The 23,930-nt window shown below is 46.0% G+C and overlaps 1 protein-coding gene across 1 annotated transcript in view; it reads right to left on the bottom strand.

The window, feature by feature from the left end:
• The window catches only part of BEND6 (BEN domain containing 6), an 886,671-nt gene that overhangs the window by 383,132 nt on the left and 479,609 nt on the right, over window positions 1-23,930 (bottom strand). The window contains exon 5 of the mRNA XM_069606174.1: window positions 2,509-2,701. Within this exon, the coding sequence (XP_069462275.1) occupies window positions 2,509-2,701 (193 nt within the window). The remainder of the gene's footprint in view (window positions 1-2,508; window positions 2,702-23,930) is intronic.

Below are 23,930 nucleotides of genomic sequence, written 5' to 3'. Positions count from 1 at the left end.
AGTCACAACCAATAAGATGAATATGATGTGTCCTGTGGTACTCTTCACTTTCTTTAGGGTATTCACAACCACTGGGACGAGTTTGATGAGTCCCTTCATACTCGCCCCTTTCTTTAATGCATTCACAACCACTGGGACGAGTCTGAGGACTCTCGTTGTGCTCTTCCTGACCTGTTCCCCTAACGGGTCTCCCGCCACTCCCATTACATTTGCTCTGTCGGATTGGTATCACCAGTTTTTCCTGAGGGGTAGAGCTCTCTCTCTCATTGCTCGAACACTTCTAACGTCTCTTCTTTCTTTCTGCTCCAGTGCGCTGGTCCACAGAGTCCCTTCTACTGCGATCTCAGCGTCGTTTGACGACCAGGCGTTTCACCTCATATGGGTCACGTAACTTCCTTGACTTTCCTTCTTGGCCATACACGGATTGGCTCCCTGCCCTCTCTGTGTCTCCTACCCTTCTTAGTTGCCAGCGTCCTCTCGACCGAGGCCCTACTGGACTCTACTGTTTTTTCTCTCTCCAGGTCTGAAACTCCTGGGCTTCACCAATATTGTATGTTGGTCCTTCTTTCCTTTTTATTGGTAAGTGCTGGATCCTCCCAAGCATAGACCTGTAGTCCCTTGTCTCTGTTCCCTGAGCATTCTTTGTTACTCACTCGATCTTCTTTGTCCCATTATGGTTGAATTCCAACAACTGAGTAATCTTGATTTTAGGCATACTGTTCTTCTTATCAGTATGTTTGTCTTTTTATTGGTTATTTGTTATGATGTTACAATAACAAACAGTGACTTGTTTAGGATGGTTCTCAGGAGGTTATGATGGTCATAGTGGCTTTTCATAGAGGGGTCTAGGGAGTTCCTTGATGGAACCAGAGTTCTTGTCCCCAAGAGGGGAGTCTCTCCCTGTGAGGTCCTGCTTACCGCCACCCCTAAGGGGAATGTTGCATAGCGGGTTCACCTCCTTAGCCACAAAGAAAAGAGCTCCACTATGGGGAGAAGTGACGAGATCCCGTGAATCGTCACACTACGCTAACTCCAACACCTTCTCTTGTTAATAACATAAAAAGCCATTTTGGTATGCAGTACCCTGGTGTGAGTCTAGTCGTTTGGGATGCGTGTGCCTTTTGATTACTGCTTCCCAGGCCAGCTCTTGCTTAGAGGCTGGCTTACTAGAGAGATCTATTACTTGACCTCACAAAGGCTAATCCCATAGCCATCCAGTCTTCTACCCTGTCACTTGGCAGTGCCAGGCTGTTTGACCAGAATACACATAAACCTTCCACAGTTGAGCTGTGCTCACAGTGCTGACACTTGTATGATTACAAATTGATGTTGCTGTAATAAGTAAGAGAGATGCTAGCCGCTGTACGCTAACCCAAGTATGCCTTAGCTTTAAAGCTTACAACTGCCCCTGGGATAGTAACTCTCATAGTTATGTGGTTTTAGAACAGGGGTGCATACCTTAAAGGCAGCCCCTGCGCAGCAGAGACTTGGCTATCACTGCAGCTGCCAAGAGGGTACCTGTGACCCCTGAACATGGTTTGTGCTACTGGACAGTAGGAGATGCAGATCAGGCTTCTGGTGCAGCAGGGCACAGGTGTCCACTATGGTTATGGCATGGAGTTAATGAAAGCTAGATCTGATTAGCAGATTACCCTTTGTGAGATGCAATTACCTGCATCCTTGTATTAATTAATAAAGATGAAAAAAGTCAGCATTTCTACACCCTTGCCAGATGGCAAAATTGTCTCAGTGACACACAACGTCATCTATGGAACTGCCCCAGAATACTTCAAAAATTGAATCACTAAGTGAAATACCAAAATCTAACTGCATACCAACACGCCAGCCATGCTACAAATCCCTTGCTTTTACAATCCCTCTAACGGGGTGATGGACATTCCCGTACCTTGGACCTGCCACTTAGAACAAGTTCCATGAAGAACCTTTAAATAATGCAGATAACAGCATTTAGAAACAACTCTCACAACACAAGGAACGCTATTGCCAGAGAGATTTTGCCACTATGTAACTGTCATTAATATAACAGCAAAGTCCAACTAGTGCTGTTTCTGGCCATCCTCAAACAGAACAGCGCTTTTTAGTGGCTACACATATGAATGTAAACATGTCACTATAAAAAGTCAGAAACAGCCCATTTAGTGCATGAACAGCTCACGAGATCACCCACTTTTGCTCACTAATTTTGTGAGGAACATGTAGTGTTTGAATTAGCATTTACTTCCATTTTATCCCCAAAGTTGTTCCTTCCCTTACCAAGCTTGCCTCTATGCCCCAAATAACGCCCCTCGCCCCCATGCCTTCTCGATGGTGCAAAAAATTGCATACTAAATGACTTACAGTTTTAAACATTACATTTTTTGTAAATTAAACACGCACTTTAGGTCTATAACATGTTTTCAGCCTGCACTGATAATAACCAGAAAAATGGCGTTTGAAAAAAATGCAAATATAAGAAAACCAGCAGATTTAAAAGAGCAAAGAAATCACCTATTATTTCTTGGACCTCGTTTGGATTCATAGCCGGCTTTGCTGCTCTGTCTTTTGAAGACGATGACTTTGCACCCGTCAGGCTATGCGTGGCCATGTATTCGTGAGTGTAAAGTGCTTGCATCAAATCATTGATAAACTTTTGAGGCTTGCTCTTATTGCAAAGTGCAATTTGCCAATTTTCAATCTTGAACTGAAAAATAAAATCGTTCAAAAACACAGTAAAATGACCTTTATCATTAAGTAAGGTAGTCATTTGTCTTAAAATCACATTTTTTCAATTGTAAAATGAAACTTTTTTGCCATCATCTGAAATTGTACATTAGTCACACAGGATTCACCCTTCCACATTGTCACAGTGTAGCTTTCCAGCGCCTCCTGACTGATTGTCAGGCCGACCATCATTATCATCTAACTCATTATCTTCCTCTTCCTCACGGTCATTGGCACAATGCGTCTGATGAAGATGATGTGCGGCAGGCCACACACTGCAATGCTGAGACTCAACTCCTCAGGTTTCTACAGGAAGGCCCTGGACGCCCTGTCTAGGAAATGAAAATGGTTTTTAATACATTTAGTACTGTGAGAAACCTGAATGTGTCTCACCCGCTAGTCCCCGGGGATCTGTCATCCAAGTGGCCAGGACACAGTCATCGCTTTTGGATCCAGTTCTTGGGGTGGACCAGTGCGGGAGAATCACCTGGATGAGGGCTCTTCGGGGAGTGGAAGTGGGTCACCAGACGGTGAGATGCAGTATCCCCTTCCCTGTAACACTTTTTTACCTATCCTACCAGGTAGGATACTTAGGAACTGAACCCCCCGCCACCTTTCTGGACATAAACACTTTCTCATGAACAGGTCACTGTGAGAGAAACCGGACTAACACCGGAGCCATATACCTTGTCAAACGGGAAATTATATCATACTTCCTATTGCAACGAATATATGTATATTGGCCTACGCCAAGCTGCTTGTAAGCCACTTGCGAAGAAATCCGTGTTGCAAGGTCCTGACCTTAGAATCAATGTAAACCGCCATTTTAGGTCAATCCGCCATTTTAGGTTCTCTCTGTAAAGTCACCCTGTGAGTTAAAATGGTGGACGATATCATTCCGAAATTCAATATGGCCGTCTTGACCTCTGTGTGTAATTAATATGTAACTAGCTTGCAGGCCACTTGTTGGGGTTGTGAACTGAGACCTTGTCCTTCGCTGATATATGTGTAAAGGATTACTCGTGCAATGAAACTAATCCACAAGCATATGTTAAGAACAATGTATCCAAATACTGAACTAAGAACACTTATTTAACTACATTGTATTAATGTTTGAGAAGACCTTTATGAGAAATCCTAAAATACACTGTTACTGTGTAGGCTTGTTGGCAAATCTATTAAAGGCAATCCCTATGCATATAGTGGTATGAACCCGGCATGAACCCTAGATCAGTAATGTATTAGAGGAATATTAACCCAAAGTAGGGTTGGACATCATGTTCGCAGATGGTATAAAAGAGCAACAAATTCTAATGTACAGCGTCTCTCACTAAGAACACTAACCCAAGCTGGAGTTCGTTGTGTTGTACTGAGGGCCGAGAGCTATCTGTTACTTTTCTTGGAAAACTGTTCAGTATAAAATAAAGATCTTTGTATGTTCCTTTGTAACCCATGTTCGGTGTATTTCCTTTTGGGGTACTCAGCCTCGATATTTTGATTTTGTTTTCACAATTGGCGCCCGAATAGGGACCCTCAAGATTGATGCCGGATTGTCGAAGGTTGACACATGCTATCGGACCGGGATTGGACGGTGTGACAAAATAAAGGGCCCCTTCTGAACGAGAAGCGACACCTCAGCAGCGCTGCATGACCCGATCCCTGGACGATTAGCTTGTTGTCCGAGACGGCATCTTGACCAGGGTCCACTTATCGAGGCGAGCAGATTTGCCGAAATCATCAAACACGAGGTAAGATTAGTTAGGTAAGATTCTCTGAAATCCGATCGGACCTCCTTAGGACTGATCAGGTGAGTCGTGACCTGATTCTTAAATATCCTGATAATTTGATTTTGGCGTATTGTATCTGCAGACACAATTATTGACCAGGTAACACCAATAATTCGATATGCCTGGGAAATTGTCCACCTGCTTCAGGGCGTTATTCCACAGCGATAGACAATCTTTGGAATTTAGCTGTCCAGCACCACAGGAGGGGTCGCCGGCGTGTACTATGCACTGTAAGCATGGCATTGGAAGTATAGTGTTTAATGATATTTGGCACAGACAAACCAGTCATGCCTCCGAACCTCAGTGGCCAACCAATGGTAGTTTTGAAATCCCTCGTATTGAGTATTTAGAGTCAATTCTATTAAAGAAAAAGGCTAGACCTGCAGCATTCAATGTTTTGCAGAAATGGAAAAAAGAAGCGTTGCAGCAACTTAAGAGTAGAGAAAAACATGTGCGCCGTCATAAGAAGAACGCCGAATTATTATAACGAAAGCATTATTATATGACCAAGATAAACATTCTGAGTCGACTAGGAATATGGATAGGGCTTTCTCACTTGGAATTCAGAAAATGTATCCTTCTAAAGACCTTCATGTTTCCGACGAATTCATCGACAAACTGTTAAATGAACGAAGGCCAGGTGCCTCTGCGCCACCTCCGTAAGTTCCTCTTCCTGCTGCTTTGCCTCTTCCTGTTGTTCCTACTCCTCCTAATGTTCCTCTTCCTCCAGTTACTGTTCCTCCACTTATTCCTCCACCCCTTCCTATTGCACCAGTAACAGTACCTCCATTGAATTTGCCTGCTCCCCCTCTTCAAGTGGTCTTGTGCCGCTTATGGTCGAACAGGGTGCGGGGTCAAGGGTTGTCACTCGCAATACTGTACCGCCAGAGAAGAAACGGGATTTGATTGCATGGGCTAAGCATTGTATGGAGAGAGATGATCAAGCTAATGTTTTTGCCACACTTTTTAATATGGATAATTTTCCCGAGAAAAATGTTTTTATTGAAGGTTTAGGGATTCATTTATGTGTAATGTGGGGCAAATTAAATAATACAGATCTCCCGCAAGGGTTAAGGGATCTAAACCCTTCAGCGTTTTCAAGAGACACTGTGGAGAAAGTAAATGAGCATGTCGAGAGGTTATTTGAGTATAGAAAGGAGTTGGAAAGGTTACAGAATGAGGATGACGAGGGGGAAAGTATGTATGTACAGAAACTGTTCCTTCCTTGTCGTAAATTGATATCTGAGAAAGCACGAATTTGCATGAAAGACACGCTTAGATGGATTTCAGATATGTCGATAACTACAGTTGAGGTATATGACACATACAATCAGTATACGCCAGAAATGCAGAGAAAAGTGATACAGGTAATGATAGAGTACCTACAGGATGATTGTGTAAAGAGAAAAATTAGCTGTCCCACAGAGTTATTGAGTATTTATAAGAGAGCTTTTTCACTTGACACTTCTTCGACTGCTTTAGCGCTCGACTTAGCTCTGTTGCTTAGTAAGCGTTCGGAGTTGCCTACTTCTCAGTTGCCTATGAGAGAGGTTCCTCCGACATTTGTCCCGAAGGTTGAGATTGCGGCCAATGCTGCGGCGGGTATAGTCGCTGCAGACATTCCTGCACATTATCTTTCACAATTTGTTCACGTCCCGTTCTCAAGACAGGAAGTGAATACTATTAGACAATGTATTCCTGATATTAGGAAAAATCCGAAAGGATTCTATAAAGAAATAGAGTCCGTCTTGCAGTCTTCAGTGTTCACCCTAGGTGATATTGATTTGTTATTTCCTGTACTCCTGCCCGTAGATTTGTGGAAACAAGTTAGGACTATAGATGACGTACCAGGGTTGGGAGATACATGGGCGAACATGACTAGATTCGATGGAGAAAGGCCAGCTGGTGAAAGACCGCCCCAGGTGATATTAACTTTGCCTGGTAGAATTATTGCAAAATTGAAAACCATAATTCATGAGAAAAGAATTATTTGGGACAAACTTACGGCCTGTGTCCAAGGAAAGTCTGAGGGTGCTACCGAGTTCTTTAATTGGTTTGAACAGGTATTCTCGGATTTCAGCGGACAAGACTTAGGCACAGAGTCTGGGAAAAGATTATTTGTGGACAAATTTGTGCGTGGGTTGCTGCCCGACATCCAGTCACAAATTATGTCTTCTGAGAGCGTTTGGCAGGCGAAGTCCCAATCAGAAGTACTGCACATGGCTCAGTACTACGAGAATCGTGTCAACAATGAAAAAGATAGAGTTGAAAAACGAAAAGGCGATTTAAGGACTACAGTATTATTACAGCAAATTGTTAGAGGCCCCAGAGGGGGTTGTTCGCAGATTAGAGGTCAGTATGTTCCACAAGGGAATGTGCCCTTGGGTCCTGTGAACATTAACCAGTGTGCCTATTGTCGACAAGAGGGTCATTGGCGTGCACAATGCCCGTCCTTCGACAGAGGTCGAATAACAAATTTGGGAATATGGGTAGACGATCCAGAGGTCGCCTGGTGTAGGGGGCCCTGGTAGAGGTCAGTTTGCACAGGATCCTCTGCAACCTTTCTCACAGGATAATCAGACTCCAAGTGTGGATACTAGGAACAAATTGTTATCATCCTTCTGCTGCATATCTATCTGAAGAGCTTCCTTTTGATGATATTCTGTTTCGTTAGGATTGCCCGAAGCAGGTTTTGGAACCTATACCTATTCCCATCAATCAGAAAGTTCCCTACGTTGAAATGGTAGTAGGATATAGGAAACATCAGTTTTGGATAGATACTGGAGCACAGAAGTGTTCCATTGATCATTCACGGGTTCCAAACATTCCACTGCCAGGGCAAACTAATGTTTCTGTAGGGTTTTCTGGCACACCAGTTGTTTGTCCAGTTTCTTCTCCGGTACCTATTTCTTTGGGTCCCTTTACGGACCACTGTCCATTCCTTTTGACTTCAAATTGTGGAGAGAATTTGCTAGGTTTAAATCTATTGAAAGAATTAAATGCAATAATGTATTATTCTTCCGATGGAGTGCGCTTGACGATTTCACCACAGCAACTTTCTGTCTCTCAATTCTTAACTAGACCTTTGCCGCCAGAATTCACTGATGTACCAGAGTACTTATGGGCTATTGACGACAATGATGTCAGTGTTTTGCAGATTGAGCCTGTTAAGATAGTCTTGAAACATGGAATTGAGCTACCACGCATTCCCCAGTATAAGATTTCAGTTGAGGGCGAGCAAGCTTTGAAATGCATTGTTTCCGATTTTGTGCATGGCGTGGTGATTGAGGAAATTTCAGGAAGTTTGGCAATAGTTCGATTTTACCCGTGTACAAGAAAGGCGATAATGCAATTCCATTCCGTTTCATAATTGATTTACGCGCCGTTAATAAAGTCGTTGCTCGGCAATTTCCAATTGTGCCTGATGTGACGACAATATTGACAATGATTCCAGCTACAGCCACTTACTTTAGTGTTGTGGACCTGAAGAATGCTTTCTTTAGTATTCCTATACACAAGTATAGTAGATACTTGTTTGCGTTCACCTTAGGGGACGCTCGTTCACATTTACTCGTGCACCTCAAGGTTACACAGAGAGTCCTAGCATCTACAGTAGGGCTTTGAAATAACAGCTTGATACCCTTGAACTGCACTCTACTTGTACATTGCTTCAGTATGTTGATGACCTGCTTTTACCTGCTGACTCTGAGAGCGCCTGTAAGGAGGGCACTGTGTTGTTGCTTATTCATCTAGCTAAACATGGTCACAAAGCTTCGCTTAAAAAGTTTCAATATTGTTGCCAGGAGGTCGCCTATTTAGGCTATCTCCTGTCAAAGGAGGGAAGAAGATTGACACCTGAAAGAATAAAACACATTTCTGGCATGTCTGTCCCAAATACACAGAAGGAAGTTAGAGCCTTGATAGGTATGGCTTCTTACTGTAGGTTGCGGATCCCAAATGTTTCACTAGTGATCAAACCGAAGTTGGCTTTGACAAAGAAGGGCATTTCTTCACCATTGCCGTGGAATGTGGAACACCAGCAATTGTTTGACTTGCTCAAGACTGTATTATGCTCAGCACCAGTTTTGGGCACACCAATCTATGAAAAGGCCTTTGTATTGTTTGTGCATGAATGTGATGGATGTGCTTTGGCTGTATTAACGCAGGAACATGGAGGGAAGAATAGGCTGTGCGGTTACTTTTCTTCCGCCCTTGATCCTGTAGCATGCGCTTTGCCAAGATGTTTATGAGCTGTCGCTGCTGCTGCTGCGTCTGTAAAACAGATTGAGGGAATGGTCCTAGGCCATGATCTAACCCTGATGGTGCCTCACTCTGTAGATGTTCTACTGAACCGAACCCAAACGCAACACCTCACTTCCGCACGGTTGACGAGATATGAATTGATCTTGTTTGCTCCTCACATCCAAATTAAGAGGTGTTGTGTTCTTAATCCGGCAGAACGCCTACCGTTCCCGCAAGGTACTGCTTGCGGCGATGGGAAGTCACATGACTGTCTGTATACTACCGAACAATAGACAAAGGGTAGAATTGATTTGAAAGACACTCCTTTGGACAATCCGCAAGGAGAGCTGTTTTGTGATGGCTCCTGCTTCAAACCCCCGGATGGTACATCCACAGCTGCTTATGCAATCACCACATTAAGCACGGTTGTGGAAACCAAGAGAATCACGCATAACTCTGCGCAAGCCGCAGAGATTATAGCATTGACCAGAGCTTGTGAACTTTCCGAAGGGCTTACAGTAAACATATATACTGATAGTCAGTATGCCTTTGGGGTGGTTCACAACTTTGGGGGACTTTGGTCAGAGAGAGGGCTCCTAACTTCACATGGCACCAAAATCCAACATGGCTCCCTAATAGTACAACTGCTCTCAGCGCTTGCGCTCCCTACTCAGTTAGCCGTCATAAAATGTGCAGCACATCGAAAGATTACAGATGACATAGGAAAAGGGAATGCTTTCGCTGATCAGATAGCTAGACAAACTGCTACAGATCTCTGTACGGAGATGTATGTTTCAAGGGAGACTGTAAATGCCTATGCAATGGACGAGGGTGTTGGGGCTGTACGGGATATCCAAGCCGATGCCACGTTAGAAGAATCCAAGAGGTGGGCTGAAGGCTTGGGGAAACTCAATGATGACGGGTGTTGGGTGGACATAGTTGAAGGGATATCGCTACTCCCTGACGCTTATGTAATGATGATGGTCATCATGGTCCTACGCATATATGTGCCCAGAAAGTCACGAAAATGTTAGAGAAAGTTTGGCCAAATGACAAAATTTAGAAAATTGACCAGCGCTATGTTCAGGACTGCACGATTTGCCTACAACATAATGTGGGAAAGGGGACAGCAACTCCAAGATGAAGTTTTGGGCCACCCTCTGTCCTCTTCGAAGTCATCCATTTCGACTTTATTGAAATGGAACGGTGCAACAATATGAAGTACGTATTAGTGGTCATCTGTGCTTTTAGTAAATGGGTTGAGGCTTTCCCTGTCAAAGATGCTACGGCCATGACTACTGCGAAAACCATGTTAAAAGAATACTTCCCGCGGTTCGGGCTACCAAGAGTCATCTGGTCGGACAATGGTCCACATTTTGTCGCTGCTGTAATTCTGCAGATATGTGCGGCGTTACAGATCGACAAACGGTTCCATTCGGCCAGACACGCTCAGAGCGCCGGACTAGTAGAAAGACACACTGGTATCATCAAGAACAAGCTCGCTAAGACGTGTGCCGCCACTAAATTAAAATGGCCGGACGCCTTACCGATCGTGTTATTAGCCATGCGTACAACCCCTCAAACTAAGACTGGGCTCTCTCCATTTGAGGTGGTAATGGGAAGACCGGCCAATATCTGGAACCTTCCTAAATGTAGATGTTTGAGAAATGTTGAAAATGTATTACTTTCAGATTATTGTAGCCAGTTGACTAAAAACCTGTATTTGATTTATCACCAGGTGCAAGAGGCTTTACCTGTGCAATACGAGGGCCCGGGACACAGCATACGGCCTGGGAGCTGGGTGCTCATCAAGGCATTTGAGCGCTCTTCCTGCCTTGCACCTCGCTGGTGGGGCCCATTCCAGGTCCTGTTGGTCACACAGACGGCGGTGCGGGTTTCTGGCAGAAAGAACAGGATCCACGCGTCGCACGTCAAGAAACTTCCTCACCCAGTGCCAGACGATACAGAAGAAACAGAACCCCTCACTAATGCTGCAACCAACAATCCCAAAGCAGTAATTAGCAATCAGAGTGTATCGGAGAATCTTTCTGAGCCTGTGAGGCTTGGGAAACCTGCCATTTTGTCTCCACACTCTCCAAAAGTTTTGCTTCCGGAAACTGCTGTTTCAAATTCGGCATCTTCACTTGTTTTTGATACGTTGCTTCCAACGGGAAGTGATGACACATTGTTTGCAGATCAATCAGTACCGGGAAAAGCAAGGTACAATCTGTGTCCAAGAAGATAGACTTACGGCACGGTTTTGCTGTGCATCTGATAGACTTACGGCACGGTTTTGCTGTGCATCTGATAGACTTACGGCACAGTTTGGCTGTGCATCTGAAGAAGGAAAGGATCATCGAGGGCTTGTTTTTTCCCAAATTTGAGAAAGGGGATTCTGTTGGCTAGGGTTGTGGAAGGACTAAGAAGTCGCGCGGCTGGGAGGTCGCCAGCAACGAACATTGGGGGTTTCCGTTTGAAGACTACAATGCCTGCCACCGCTACCGCTGTATGGGAGTTGTAAATGATTGTGTGACCAACCGGGATAATGGACAAAGTACTTGGGCCCCGAAAACGTATTGCTGTGTTCTTATAATAATATTTGGTTTAATAATAGTCACTGTTTTAGGCTTATGGTACCTCGAGGAAACTCATCCTTTAGAGTCCTTGTTACCGACTGAAAATGTACCTACTGTTCCTACTCCCTTCGTACATTTGCATACTCTGTCCCCTAGGGACTTCCAGCATAGACAAAGGTACCACAATAATACTCTGCTACTTATCATGAATGCCACGCATGCCATTTTTAATAAGTCCAACTGTTGGGTCTGCTCACATTTACCGCAACACAGGGATAAGGGGCTAGGTTGATATATTCATCCGTTACCTTTGACAACTGCTTGTTATGCTTCTCTTAGAGCATTGTTCTTTGGCTGTTGGAACGATAGCATCTCGGGGAACTTTGATGGTACTAATTTGAATAGCTTTGAGAAACGTGTTCTGACTCCCCTGGGATGCTCGCTTTTCACAAATAGGAGTAAGCTTAACGTTGCTTCTATTAGGCGTTCTGATAGACTGTCTCGTCCTTTCCAATCTTTGATTTCCTTCAAGATGGCTCCGATAGGCAATAAGGATGCCATGCCTCCTTCTTACACTGTTAACCATAGCCCCGATTCAGTTTCTTTCTGCATACAGAGGAATGGTACTCAGTCAATGGGAGATTTTAGAGATTGTGCCAACGTTGCAAATTTGACTGGGGAAGGCAGACCTTTGTATGCAGGCGAACTTGTCTACTTTGCTTGCGGTAATGTAGCATTTCCATGGTTGCCCAGGAATTGGCAGGGAACCTGTTATTTAGGGATCCTGTTACCTGAGGTATTTATAGGTAGTACAGTAGAGGTTTCAAAGGCAGGTCCACGGCGGGACGAGAATGGTGACACTCCAGCACAGGTCTTGGGAGATGTAGCAAAATCATTTGTGCCGTTTTGGGGACAGATAGGGAATTCCGAAGATATCAGAAGACTAGCGAGAGTACTGGAGAGAACCATCAACCGGACCACGGACATACTCTATAATATGACATTAGAACAGAAAGTGATAAGACTAGTAGCGCTTCAGAACCGGATGGCATTAGATGTCATTCTGGCTGAACGTGGTGGAGTGTGTAAATTAGTGGGGTCCGCTTGCTGTGTTTTCGTGCCAGATTCCTCCCCAACTATCTTCAAGGCAATACAGAATCTGCACGTCCCTAGTTCAGAAGTGCATGTTCCCGAGGGAAACTGGGATCTTAGCGCTTGGTTCTGGGACTTCTTGCGATCTTGCAGTTGGAAGATACTTTCGGTCCTACTGATCATTTTGGGAATTCTGTTGTTCCTTTGTTGTTGTATCCAGTGTCTACCTAGTATATGTTCGATGCTAGGAGGATGTTGGGCACAAGTGATAGGTACGATAGGACATAAAGTGTATGCCCCGGATAAAACCTCCAAGGAATACATGTTAAAGGAAATTTTAGCGAATGATATGATGGCAATAGATATTTCTGACAGTGATTCAGGGTGCATGGACAATGATGCATGGAGTTATTTGCAAGGAGATCCGAAGTAGTTTAGCACTTGGCATAGGCCAAAAGGAGGGTTTGTCAAACGGGAAATTATATCGTACCTCCTATTGCAACGAATATATGTATATTGGCCTACGCCAAGCTGCTTGTAAGCCACTTGCGAAGAAATCCGTGTTGCAAGGTCCTGACCTTAGAATCAATGTAAACCGCCATTTTAGGTCAATCCGCCATTTTAGGTTCTCTCTGTAAAGTCACCCTGTGAGTTAAAATGGTGACGATGTCATTCCGAAATACAACATGGCTGTCTTGACCTCTGTGTGTAATTAATATGTAACTTGCCTGCAGGCCACTTGTTGGGGTCGTGAACTGAGACCTTGTCCTTCGCTGACCTGTGTGAAAAGGATTACTCGTGCAATGAAACTAATCCACAAGCATATGTTAAGAACAATGTATCCAAATACTGAACTAAGAACACTTCTTTAACTAAATTGCATTAATGTTTGAGAAGACCTTTATGAGAAATCCTAATATATATACACTGTTACCGTGTAGGCTTTTTGGCGAATGTATTAAAGGCAATCCCTATGCATGTAATGGTCTGAACCCGGCATGAACCCTAGATCAGTAAAGTAAAGAGGAATATTAACCGAAGTAGGGTTGGACATCATGTTCGCAGATGGTATAAAAGAGCAACAAATTCTAATGTACAGCGTCTCTCACTAAGCACACTGAACCACGCTGGAGTTCGTTGTGTTGTAGTGAGGGCTGATAGCTATCTGTTACTTTTCTTGGAAAACTGTTCAGTATAAAATAAAGATCTTTGTATGTTCCTTTGTAACCCGTGTTCGGTGTATTTCCTTTTGGGGTACTCAGCCTCGATATTTTGATTTTGTTTTCACAACCTGACATGTCCCAACACAATGGTCAGGCAGAGTCAGGCAATTACTGATAATTACACACACTTGACTTCCATCACACTTCCCCACACGGATAAAAGGTGGAGCATGAAAGCACACTTTGAGCAAGGCAAAGCACATGAGGAAGCAGAAGTTCCAAGATGGAAGTTTAATATGAGGAGAAAGACAGCAAGACTGGAGAGGGTTGCAAGGAGGGAAGTGCCCTTGAACCTTTTCAGAGAAAGACTGTTACTTTCAAGAGCCTTTGAGAATAAATAACACGAGACCTGGAATTAAAGCTGAACAGACCTGCATTGTGTGTCGGAGGTACCTGGGACTCTCCCGTGTTGATAGCCAAGGCGGGGTGAAGCGTTTGCCGCCGTGGTACTGTAATCTGCTCCTACAACAAAGCAGCGCCAGTAAAGTCAGCACAGCCGGTGAGTCAGGGAGACTGATAGCAGACCGGGCTGTTTTAGCGCCAAGGTTGCAAGCGGCAACATTGTATAGAGAGATCTGAAGAAGAACAGTGTGTGAAACATATGCGATGAATGACGTGAATAATTAAAACAGCAGATGAGTGACTGAACTCTTGAAGCCAAGACCAATACCGTAAACATAGTGGTCCAGCACCATGTGGGTGCTCATTCGAAAGTCTCTGTCAGGTATCCAACTGAAAGATGTTGTTGTAAAAAAGAATTGTGGAATCAAAGAGGTCCTGCAACTGGTCAAGCTAAACCCTGTGCACATTCGAAAGTCTTCGATAGTTAATTCTCAAGGACATTGGTCCGAGCCCAGCTGAGTGAGGCTAATTGTATAAAAGGGGATCTGAGCCCAGAGGAGGGGGGTCCAAAGTATTGAACATTATATAGAATGATCTGAGCCCGGCCGAGAGGGATTCGTGGTGAACCGTGAGTCAACTGAGAAAGAATATTCAATGAACATTGTATAAAGGGATCTGAGCCAGGCTGAGGGGGGATTCAGGGTGAAAAATGAATCAATCACCTGAATTAAATGCTTGTAAGAAGTAAAGAACTTTTCATTCGTTTTGGTACATCAGGCACTCTGAATTAAGAAGACTTTGATTAGTAAAAAGACTTGGTCACGGAAGGCCCTGATGATAGTGATTGAATTGTATCCTCATGCCGAAGAAGCCAGAGACTGTGCTACGCTGGAGTGAACCACCTTATTCTGTGCTGAAAACGTGTGGAATGGAGGCCAACGGCCTGAACATCCTGACATATCATTTTTGTGAACACTTCTTTCTTTTTCTTTGACAAGACACCACAAGGACTGCATTATTATTATTTGATGGTCATAGCTGGCTCCCATCTGTAGATTTAGGATTAGATAGGCATACATCATACCCTTGTTGAAGTTCAATCGACACCCTTGAACTGTGGTCACCTGTGTCTGGCTTACTGTTGATGCCATGCCTTTCTTACAGTGCCCACTGCATGGGATTGCAGGTTTGTGCTCCTCATTGTACTGAAGCTGCCTGGGTGTGTTTGCCTGACATTGCAGGCCCATGAGACAAGCTCCTGGGTAACCAGAAATACCTGAGGAGAGGCAGAGGTGAGGTGGCGGGTAACCAGTGGCGTAGCACACTATTTGGGGGGCCCTCTGCCAGCTATGCTGAAGGGGCCCTTTATCTGATGCCATGCCTTCCTTACAGTGCCCAATGCATGGGATTCCAGGTTTGTGCGCCTCATTGTACTGAAGCTGCCTGGGTGTGGTTGCCTGACATTGCAGGCCCATGAGACAAGGTCCTGGGTAACCAGAAATACCTGTGAGGAGAAACAGAGGTGGCGGGTAACCAGTGGCGTAGCACAACATTTGGGAGGCCCCCTGCGATCCATGCTGACAGGGCCCCCATCTCGTCCCAGCTTGTAAACAAATCATGGGTCGCGCCACACTCTGCTGCTACAGGGGTACGATGCACACTGCACTACCACCATGCCCCTCTACCTCATCCCAGTGCTTGTGTATGAGGCAAAGTGCCCCATGCACAAGTCCTTAGACAAGGAAGAATAGGAGTAATGAAGATTACCAATAAGTAATCAAGGCATTGAAAGTAAGCAGTGGCGCAACACCATTGAGCTGAATGGGCTTCAACCCCTCTACCCCCAAAATTGTGGGCTATGTTGACTCGACCTGGCTGACCTACAGAGCCATTGCTAGACAGAACACGGCACAGATGTTAAATGGTGCCTGGGTTTCACTGTTAACAAAGGCCCAGCAATTACTAACATAAAGCATTACACTGTTAGTACCTGCATTCAAATACTGCATTGTTTAGGCAATTGAAATTGTGATGTGGGTTTAGTACTTGCATACCAGGGGAGTGATTCGAAGACCAGAGAGGGAACAGGAGACTGCTCATTCTCACAGCAGTCCATAAGTGGGTACTTTCAGACTTAAAGTAAAGAGTTAACTGCTTGTAACACTGAAGCTGCATGAGAATAGTCTCATTAGAATGCGTAAAGAAGTTAGATGCCCCCACACAAATAAATGAATAAATGTGCCCCTCCCCACCATCCTTTAAAGTTAGCGCCTCTCCCAACATTCTTTCCCTCCTTCATTTCTCATCTTTGACGCTGTGTGCTGAGTGCTGCCTTCCTGCTCCATACTGAAGGTAGGCCTGCAATGGCTTTGGAACTTCACTTCTCCACCTTCACCTGCACTTTCACGAATTGTGGGTCAGATTTTGTGCACTTTTGTGTATTTTAAATGTGGGGCGCTGCACAGCCCATTTAATTTGAAAAATACGTTTTTGTTGCTTTAAATGGTCACTGGTGGACTTATCTGGCATCCGCACCCGTTATTCTGGAGATTTCATTGTTTCCCAGTGCCTTGGTTGATTGCTGTTCCATTGTTCACCTGGAGCCTGCCTACTTCAAAGATGGCTGTCTCCCTTTTACCATCTGGTGGCTCTTCCAAGAGCCTGCTACCTGGCCCCTTGTGATTGGGCACTGACTTCCATCTTAGCCCAATCAGGGTCATCGGGAGGCGGGAGCCAGCACCAGCAATTACGGCCCACTACGAGGCCAGCAAGGCTTCCCTCCTTCATTTCTCCTCTTCAACGCCATGTGCTGGGTGCTGCCTTCCTGCTCCATACTGAAGTTAGGCCTGCAATGGCTTGGGAACTTCGCCCCTCCGCCTGCACTTTCACGAATTTTGGGTCAGATTTTGTGCACATTTGTGTATTTTAAAAGTGGGGTGCGACACAGGCCGTTTAAGTTTCAAAATACATTTTTGTTGCTTTAAATGGTCACTGGTGTGTTTATCTGGCATTCGCACCCGTGATTCTGGAGATTTTGTTGTTTCCCAGTGCCTTGGTTGATTGCTGTTCCATTGTTCACCTGGAACCTGCTTACTTCAAAGATGGCTGACTCCCTTTTACCATCTGGTGGCTCTTTCGAGAGCCTGCTGCCTGGCCCTTGTGGTTGGGCACTGACTTCCATCTAGCCCAATCAGTGTCACCGGAAGGCGGGAGCTGGCACCAGCAACTAAGGCCCACTACGAAGGCCCCTGTCTGCCACCAGAACGCTGCCTGCTGCCCCAATGTTGCCCCTCCCTGGTCCCCTGTGAAGTTGCTGTTGCCCCCACCCGCTCCCTGGTCCCCCGTAATGTCCCTGTTGCCCCCCACACCCTCCCTGGTCCCCTGTGATTCGCTGTTGCACCCCACCCCCTCCCTGGTCCCTCGTGATGTCATTGTTGCCCCCCAACGCCTCCCTGGTCCCCCGTGATGTTGTTGTTGACCCCCACACCCTCCCTGGTCCCCTGTGATGTAATTGTTGCCCTCCACCCCCTCCCTGGTCCCCCGTGATGTCCTTGTTGCTCCCTTCCCCTCTCTGGTCCCCCGTGATATCCTTCTTGCCCCAGCACCTAAGTGGTCCCCAGTGATGTCCTTGTTGCCACCCCAGCCCCTCCCTGGTCCCCCATATTGTCCTTGTGCTCCCCCACCCTTCTCTGGCCCCTCATTTTGTCCTCCCCCTGCTTTGCCAGCTCTCTTCTTTCTCACTCCCCTTTCCTCTTTCCCTTCTTCCTCCCCCCCTTACACCTTCTCACTGCAGGAGTTTTCTTGATTCACTTTGGTTTCACCATCACTGACCTGTTGCCAATGCTTGGATTTGACTTTATGGACACATTGACTTGGTGCTTCACCTTCTCAACTCTCATGCTGGACCTCCTCTGGATCTTATACTCAGGTTGGCCCAGAATCATGCTGTGCCCATCGTCTTCTTGATTCCTTGCCTACATTTTCTGTTCCCTGCAACATTATGTGTTACTGACCTCTGCAACTGTATTCGCTCTCTTCTCTCCTCCTCTTCACTGTTTTATTCTCCGTCCGTTCTATCCTCCTCTCCCTTCTCCCTCTCTCCTCCCTCCCTCCCCTACTTTTTTCTATCCACTTCCTCTATCAGAATTGTCCCTGGACCTAGTATGATAGCAACAAATGTATGTCTCCTCCCCCTCCCATACTTGTTCTCCTCCGCCCGCCCCTCAAGCTCTTTCTGAAATGTCGTCACGCCTAGTTTGATAGTCACTTGTTTTGTTCCTCTTATCTCCTACCCTCTCCCTCACCTCTTGTAACTCTCCGGCTCTATCAGAAATGTCATCAGCCCTAGTACGGTAGTCGCCTGTCTTTTTCCCATTTTCTTCCTACTTGTGTCTTAGCTCTTGCACTATCTGAAATGTCGCCAGGCCGAGTATGATAGGTAATTTCACATTCTTGCTGTTCATGGCCGTGTAAGTATGTCATTGTATTTTCCCTTGTTCCCTCCCTTGCCTTGAAGCTTCTTAAAACACATTGGGCCTCATCACGACCCTGGCAGTGCGGGGTAAACGGTGCTGTAAAAGGTGCCAGCGCCATTTACCCCGTACCGCCTCATTACGAGGTCCCCTCGCGGGACCCAGGAAGCAACACCTGGTCAAACCAGGCGTGCTTACCGGGTCCCGCGAGGGGATAAGAGGGAGCAAACAACGGGCCAACTCGTAATGGGGGGCTGAAATGGGAATGGGGAAGGACCAGGTCCGGGTCCTTGGAGGGAGGAATTACTGGGCCTTCCGAACTCGGAATGGCCCGGTAATTCCTCATTCTGAGACCCGGACCCGGACGCGATTTCGGCGGCAGCCATGCCGCCAATAGCGGCATGGCTACCGCCGAGGTCGTAATGAGGCCCATTGTGTATAGGTGCTATATAAATAAACAATCATATCATATCATAACATTTGAAGGGTTAGCACCCCCCCCTGAAATTTAGGCTTAGTTGCGCCCCTGAACAAAAGCACACACACACATACCCAGCCACCCATACATTTAAGTGTGCACTCTTTCACCATACAGGAACATCCAGGGAGCCAGCCATATATTTAAGTGTCCACCCTTTCACCATACAGGCACACCCAGGCAGCCACCCATACATTTAAGTGTGCATTCTTTCACCATACACTCACACATGCACTGCCATCCACCCATACGTTTAAGTATGCACCCTTTCACCATACACTCACACAGGCACACCCAGGCAGCCACCCATACATCATGCATTCACTCATTCATGCACATTTCATATATACACACACACTTACATGCACGCACACACATTTAAAGAAAATACATTTTCTTACCTTGAATCCATTGGTCCAGGTAACAAGACCTCCAGCTCCCTGCAGCAGCCAGGAACGCTTGTTCCCATCATCGTCAGAGGATCTCGAGGCCTCCATGTCATGGGGTTGGGGGGGGGGGGGGGGCAGGGGAGCCCTATTACTTCAAAAAGAAATGGTTTCTTTTTTAAGTCACTTTGACTTCATAAATACATTATTTCTGTTAAAGGATGGAACCGTGACTTCAAAAAGAAACTGTTTCTTTTATGTTTGTTTAATTTCTTTTAAGAAATTGAGGGGACCTGTACTGGCGGGGCTTAGGGGGACTCTGCAGCACCAGTGCTGGTGACAATAATAATTTAACTTGTGAAACAGTTCATGTATCAACTATCATTTAGAGAAGGTCAGCAAGGGCGTACGTGTTTGGTTTCTGGGCATGATCAGAGTGTGTGTGTGAGCGTGCACATGTGTTTATTCTTATAATATAAAGATGCATTTCACAACCAGAATCTAGAGTTCCCTAAATCATAATCCTCTCTTAACATCCCTTATGATGACATTTTCAGAAGGCGGCCACTTGGCAAGATATACATGTTGTATTAGATGCTGTAAGAGTGTTGCAGTCATGATTTTCATTGGGTCAAGAGGATTTAAGAGACAGGTGGTTGTAGTGTTGGAAGGAGCGAGGAGCCCTCTCTTTCCTTTTCCATCATTCTCTTTAGTACGAGGAGGATGATAATCCATGAGGAGACTGATAATCCACCTAATTTTAAACTCGCTAGTTTGAAGCTGGCATGAAATTGGGTGCATTTCGTTAAGAGGAACGGGCCATGCGACCAGTGGGCATGGGTCCGCATTTTGATTTTCACCATTGGGGCAGAAATTCCCACACGAGTGAAAACGAGAGCCGGACACATACCCAAGTTGAAACAAACATTTTAGAGCACAATTTTCAACAAGAATTGAAATAAAGATAAAGAATTTACAGGCAGGTCTAAACTAGAACATTTCACCAAAAGCTGCTTAACTTGCTGAGCTGTCAGACCTGAAAACAAAAGACGTGAGGGGCAGGGCTGGAAGTTTTAGAATTAATCTTAACCTCTGGCATTACTCTGGGCAACCCTCCAGACCATTGTTCTCTGCCAGATAAAGCCACTACAAAAGGGGAAAGACCATATGCAACTCAGGCTTGTTCCCAACCCAACAGAGGCAGTCCAGCCCTAACTGCTTGGTCACATCCCTTCTGCACGAGACCACAAGCATCCCCAAACATGTTTCGGCCTTGTTGGGCCGCATCAGTGAGGAGTAGCTTGGGTCTCTAGGCCCAGCAGACACTGGACCCATGTCTAACCTCAGAATTCTGCTTTTTGATCTCCATATTCCCCCTACTTCTTCTGCACCTGCCAAACAGCTTTGGCCTTTCTACCACTCTCATTCCCCCAGTATCCCTCAATTTCCGGAGGCCTTGCTACTCTGAAGTGAGTAGCACTTGATAATTTTTCTCGATGTATGCTAACATTTCACAGAATTTCAGCCCAGCAGGAGAGCAGCCTGAAGCCCCATCATGGTTAGTTATATAAAAGCATAGCGCACCCAATCTTTTTAGTTTGGGCTAAGCACAAACCATTGCATTCGAGTACAGATTTGTACAGATAGGGAGAAAGGGCATGTGGCAATGAATAAAAGTACACCATGTAAGTTATAAGTACTTTATTAGGGCCCGCACTCATCCAGGGCCAGCTACCTCCACCCGTTCTCCCTCATCCCAACTGCTGATCCCCAACCGTCACGCAGGATGTGCCCGCACCCAACGTTCCATCCCTGTCTTCCATGGTACGCGGCACTGGGGCGCCTCGCGCCATTGAACATAAAATTGTAAAACATCTCCCTTTCAACAGTGAATAAAGAAACAACAATGACAAAAGTGAAAAGAAGAGTTAATCATAGAAAACATAAGGCCTCATTATGAGTGTGGCGGTCCGGAATTAAGGGTGCCAGTAGCAACGTAACAGCACCCATTCCAGACCACCACACTACAAGTCTGCATGCAGGTGTGGTTGCCTCTGGCAGGTCTGATTTGCCGGGCGCAACTGCCCCTGCAGGCAGACTTGTCACAGAAGAGACTTCTGTCTCCCCACTCCCACGGAGTCCTATGGGGCTGCATGGGAATGGGGAACAACATTTTCCGCCGCCTGATATTCTGGGCTGCCGGGACTTGTAATGTCCCGGTGGCACCGGGATCTCAGGTGGCGGAAATGGTGTTACAGTTCGGCCGCAACCCACCGGTAGTACCAGCGAGTTACCACCGGACTTGTAATGACCCCCAAAGTGTTTGAACTTTTCAGGGAAAAGAGGTTTGCGCCTAAAATGGTCTCTAGAATCATATCTAAGATTACATGAACCATCCGCTACTACAGTCTCACTCCACTGGCCAAACGCTCCAACATTCATCCGATTACTGCACTCCCTTTCAGCTGAACCAATAACAACCTTGTCAACTCCGTGCCCCTCTCTCCCGCCACTCACTGGGGGAATTTCCTCCCTTCTCTCATCACAAGCAACATCTCCATTATCAAACTCCTTTTCCCTCACTCCACTCCTCCTGTCCAACCTGACAATCCTTTCTTTGCTCCACCATCCTCTGTTACCCAATTTGACAGCTTGCAGCTTGTTTCTGTGACAACCTCAGGCCCGAAATACTGGGACTCTCCTTTGGTTACCTTAACAGGATTTTTAACACAAACAGCATCACCCACCAGAAAGTCATTCTGCTTGACACACATCCGGTTATCAGAACCAACCTTGTTCGTGTGCTGTCTTTCCAAAACCCTTTGACATACTCTATCTACATCAACAGCAGTCCAGCCCACAACAAATGACCAACCCAAGCTCACACTAATTTTGACCCAGCCTTCCTACCTCTCAATAATTTGAAAGGAGAAACTCCTGTTACAACATTGGGCGTGGACCTATATGTCCACAACATGTCACACATAGCTAACTGCAACGGTACCTGGTTAGCTATTGGCCACTGAATGCAACCTTTCACTGTCCTCTTAACCCTTTCCACCAAACCATTGGCCTTGGGGTGGTAGAGGGCAGTAGACCAACCTTTGATCCCCATTTCACTTAGAAACATCTGCATTTCCCTAGAGGTGAACTGCGCCCAGTTATCAGTTACCAACACCTCAGGAGTCCCTTCTATTCCAAAAAGTTCAGGCAAATACTCAATCACTTGAGCAGTGTTTGGCACGGACATGAATTTAATTTGACATCATCTGGAGTGATAATCTACCACTATTAACGCATAGCGTTCCTCAGGAGACAACATACTCATGGGATCTATAAAATCCACAGCCAATTTGATCAATGGTACCTTTGGCCAATTTACAATTTGCAATGGCACACTGCGACACTGAAATTTCTTATCAGCAATGCAACAAACACCACATCTGCTAACCAACCAATCAACCTTATGGCCATTTCGGGCCACCAATAACACTCTGGTAGATGCCTTTTTGTATGAGTGGATCCCACGCACCCCTCATGTGCCATTTTCAACAGCCTTCCACATACAGTAAAAGGAGGTACCATCCTGTGATCGTGAATCAAGACACCATCTTCCACCAATAATTCCTCCTCGACCTTTGTGTATACCTGCATCTCTTTGTCTAGAACCCGTTCTCTTGGCTACCCATTCAACACATTATGTACTTGTGCTTATACTTTATCATTCACTAACATGCTCTTACACTCCTCACATGCTATCGCATTCTGTCCATTCCTGATAACCGTAACCATTTCCACATCATGTTCTGCATCTTACTTGCTCTCAACACCCAATAATGGGATTCAAGATATAAAGGGGGTAATTGATAGAATTGGGCGCACAAATGGCGCACGCGGCTGGCGCACAGAGTGCGCGTGCGGTACTCTGCGCCAGCCGCGTGCGCCAAAACCCATTTAGGCGCATAGCGTATACATGGATTTATACATCCATAAGCAGCTGTGGCGCAGAGTGGCGCAGCGACCCTGCAGCAGCACCAGTTACGCCCCAACCCCGCCCCGTGTGCCAAAAACATCGCACAAATCCAGTACATGGCGCAAAAGCCAGTGGACCAGCATACAGCCCCCCAACCACGAAAATGCGTGTAAAACTCCTCGCGCACCACCCAGAATACACGTACCCCGCTCGCGCTAGGCCTAAAACATGTAAAACTCCCCGCACACCCCTCGGAATACACGTACCCCGCTCGCGCCAGCGAAAATGTGTATAAAACTCCCCGTGCACCCCTCGGAATACACGTACCCCACTCGCGCCAGCGAAATCGTGTGTAAAACTCCCTGTGCACCCCTCGGAATACACATACCCCGCTTGCGTCTGCGAAATTGCATGTAAAACTCCCCGCGCACCCCCCGGAATACACGTATTCCGCTCACGCCATGCCTATCGTGTGTAAAACTCCCTGCGCACCCCTCGGAATACACGTACCCTGCTCGTGCCAGGCAAATTGCATGGAAAAAGTACCCCCTGTGGTGTGGGCTGCCTGTGGGGCATGCCCTGGGTGGATGGGCTGCCTCCGGGGTATGGGGATGGTGAGTGGGCTGCCTGCGGGGCAT

The sequence above is a fragment of the Ambystoma mexicanum genome, chromosome 4p, assembly GCF_040938575.1.
Source record: "Ambystoma mexicanum isolate Mex_15411 chromosome 4p, UKY_AmexF1_1, whole genome shotgun sequence".
Lineage (NCBI taxonomy): Eukaryota > Metazoa > Chordata > Amphibia > Caudata > Ambystomatidae > Ambystoma > Ambystoma mexicanum.
The sequence above is the reverse complement of the archived record's forward strand: the minus strand, read 5'-3'. Positions and strand labels throughout refer to the sequence as shown.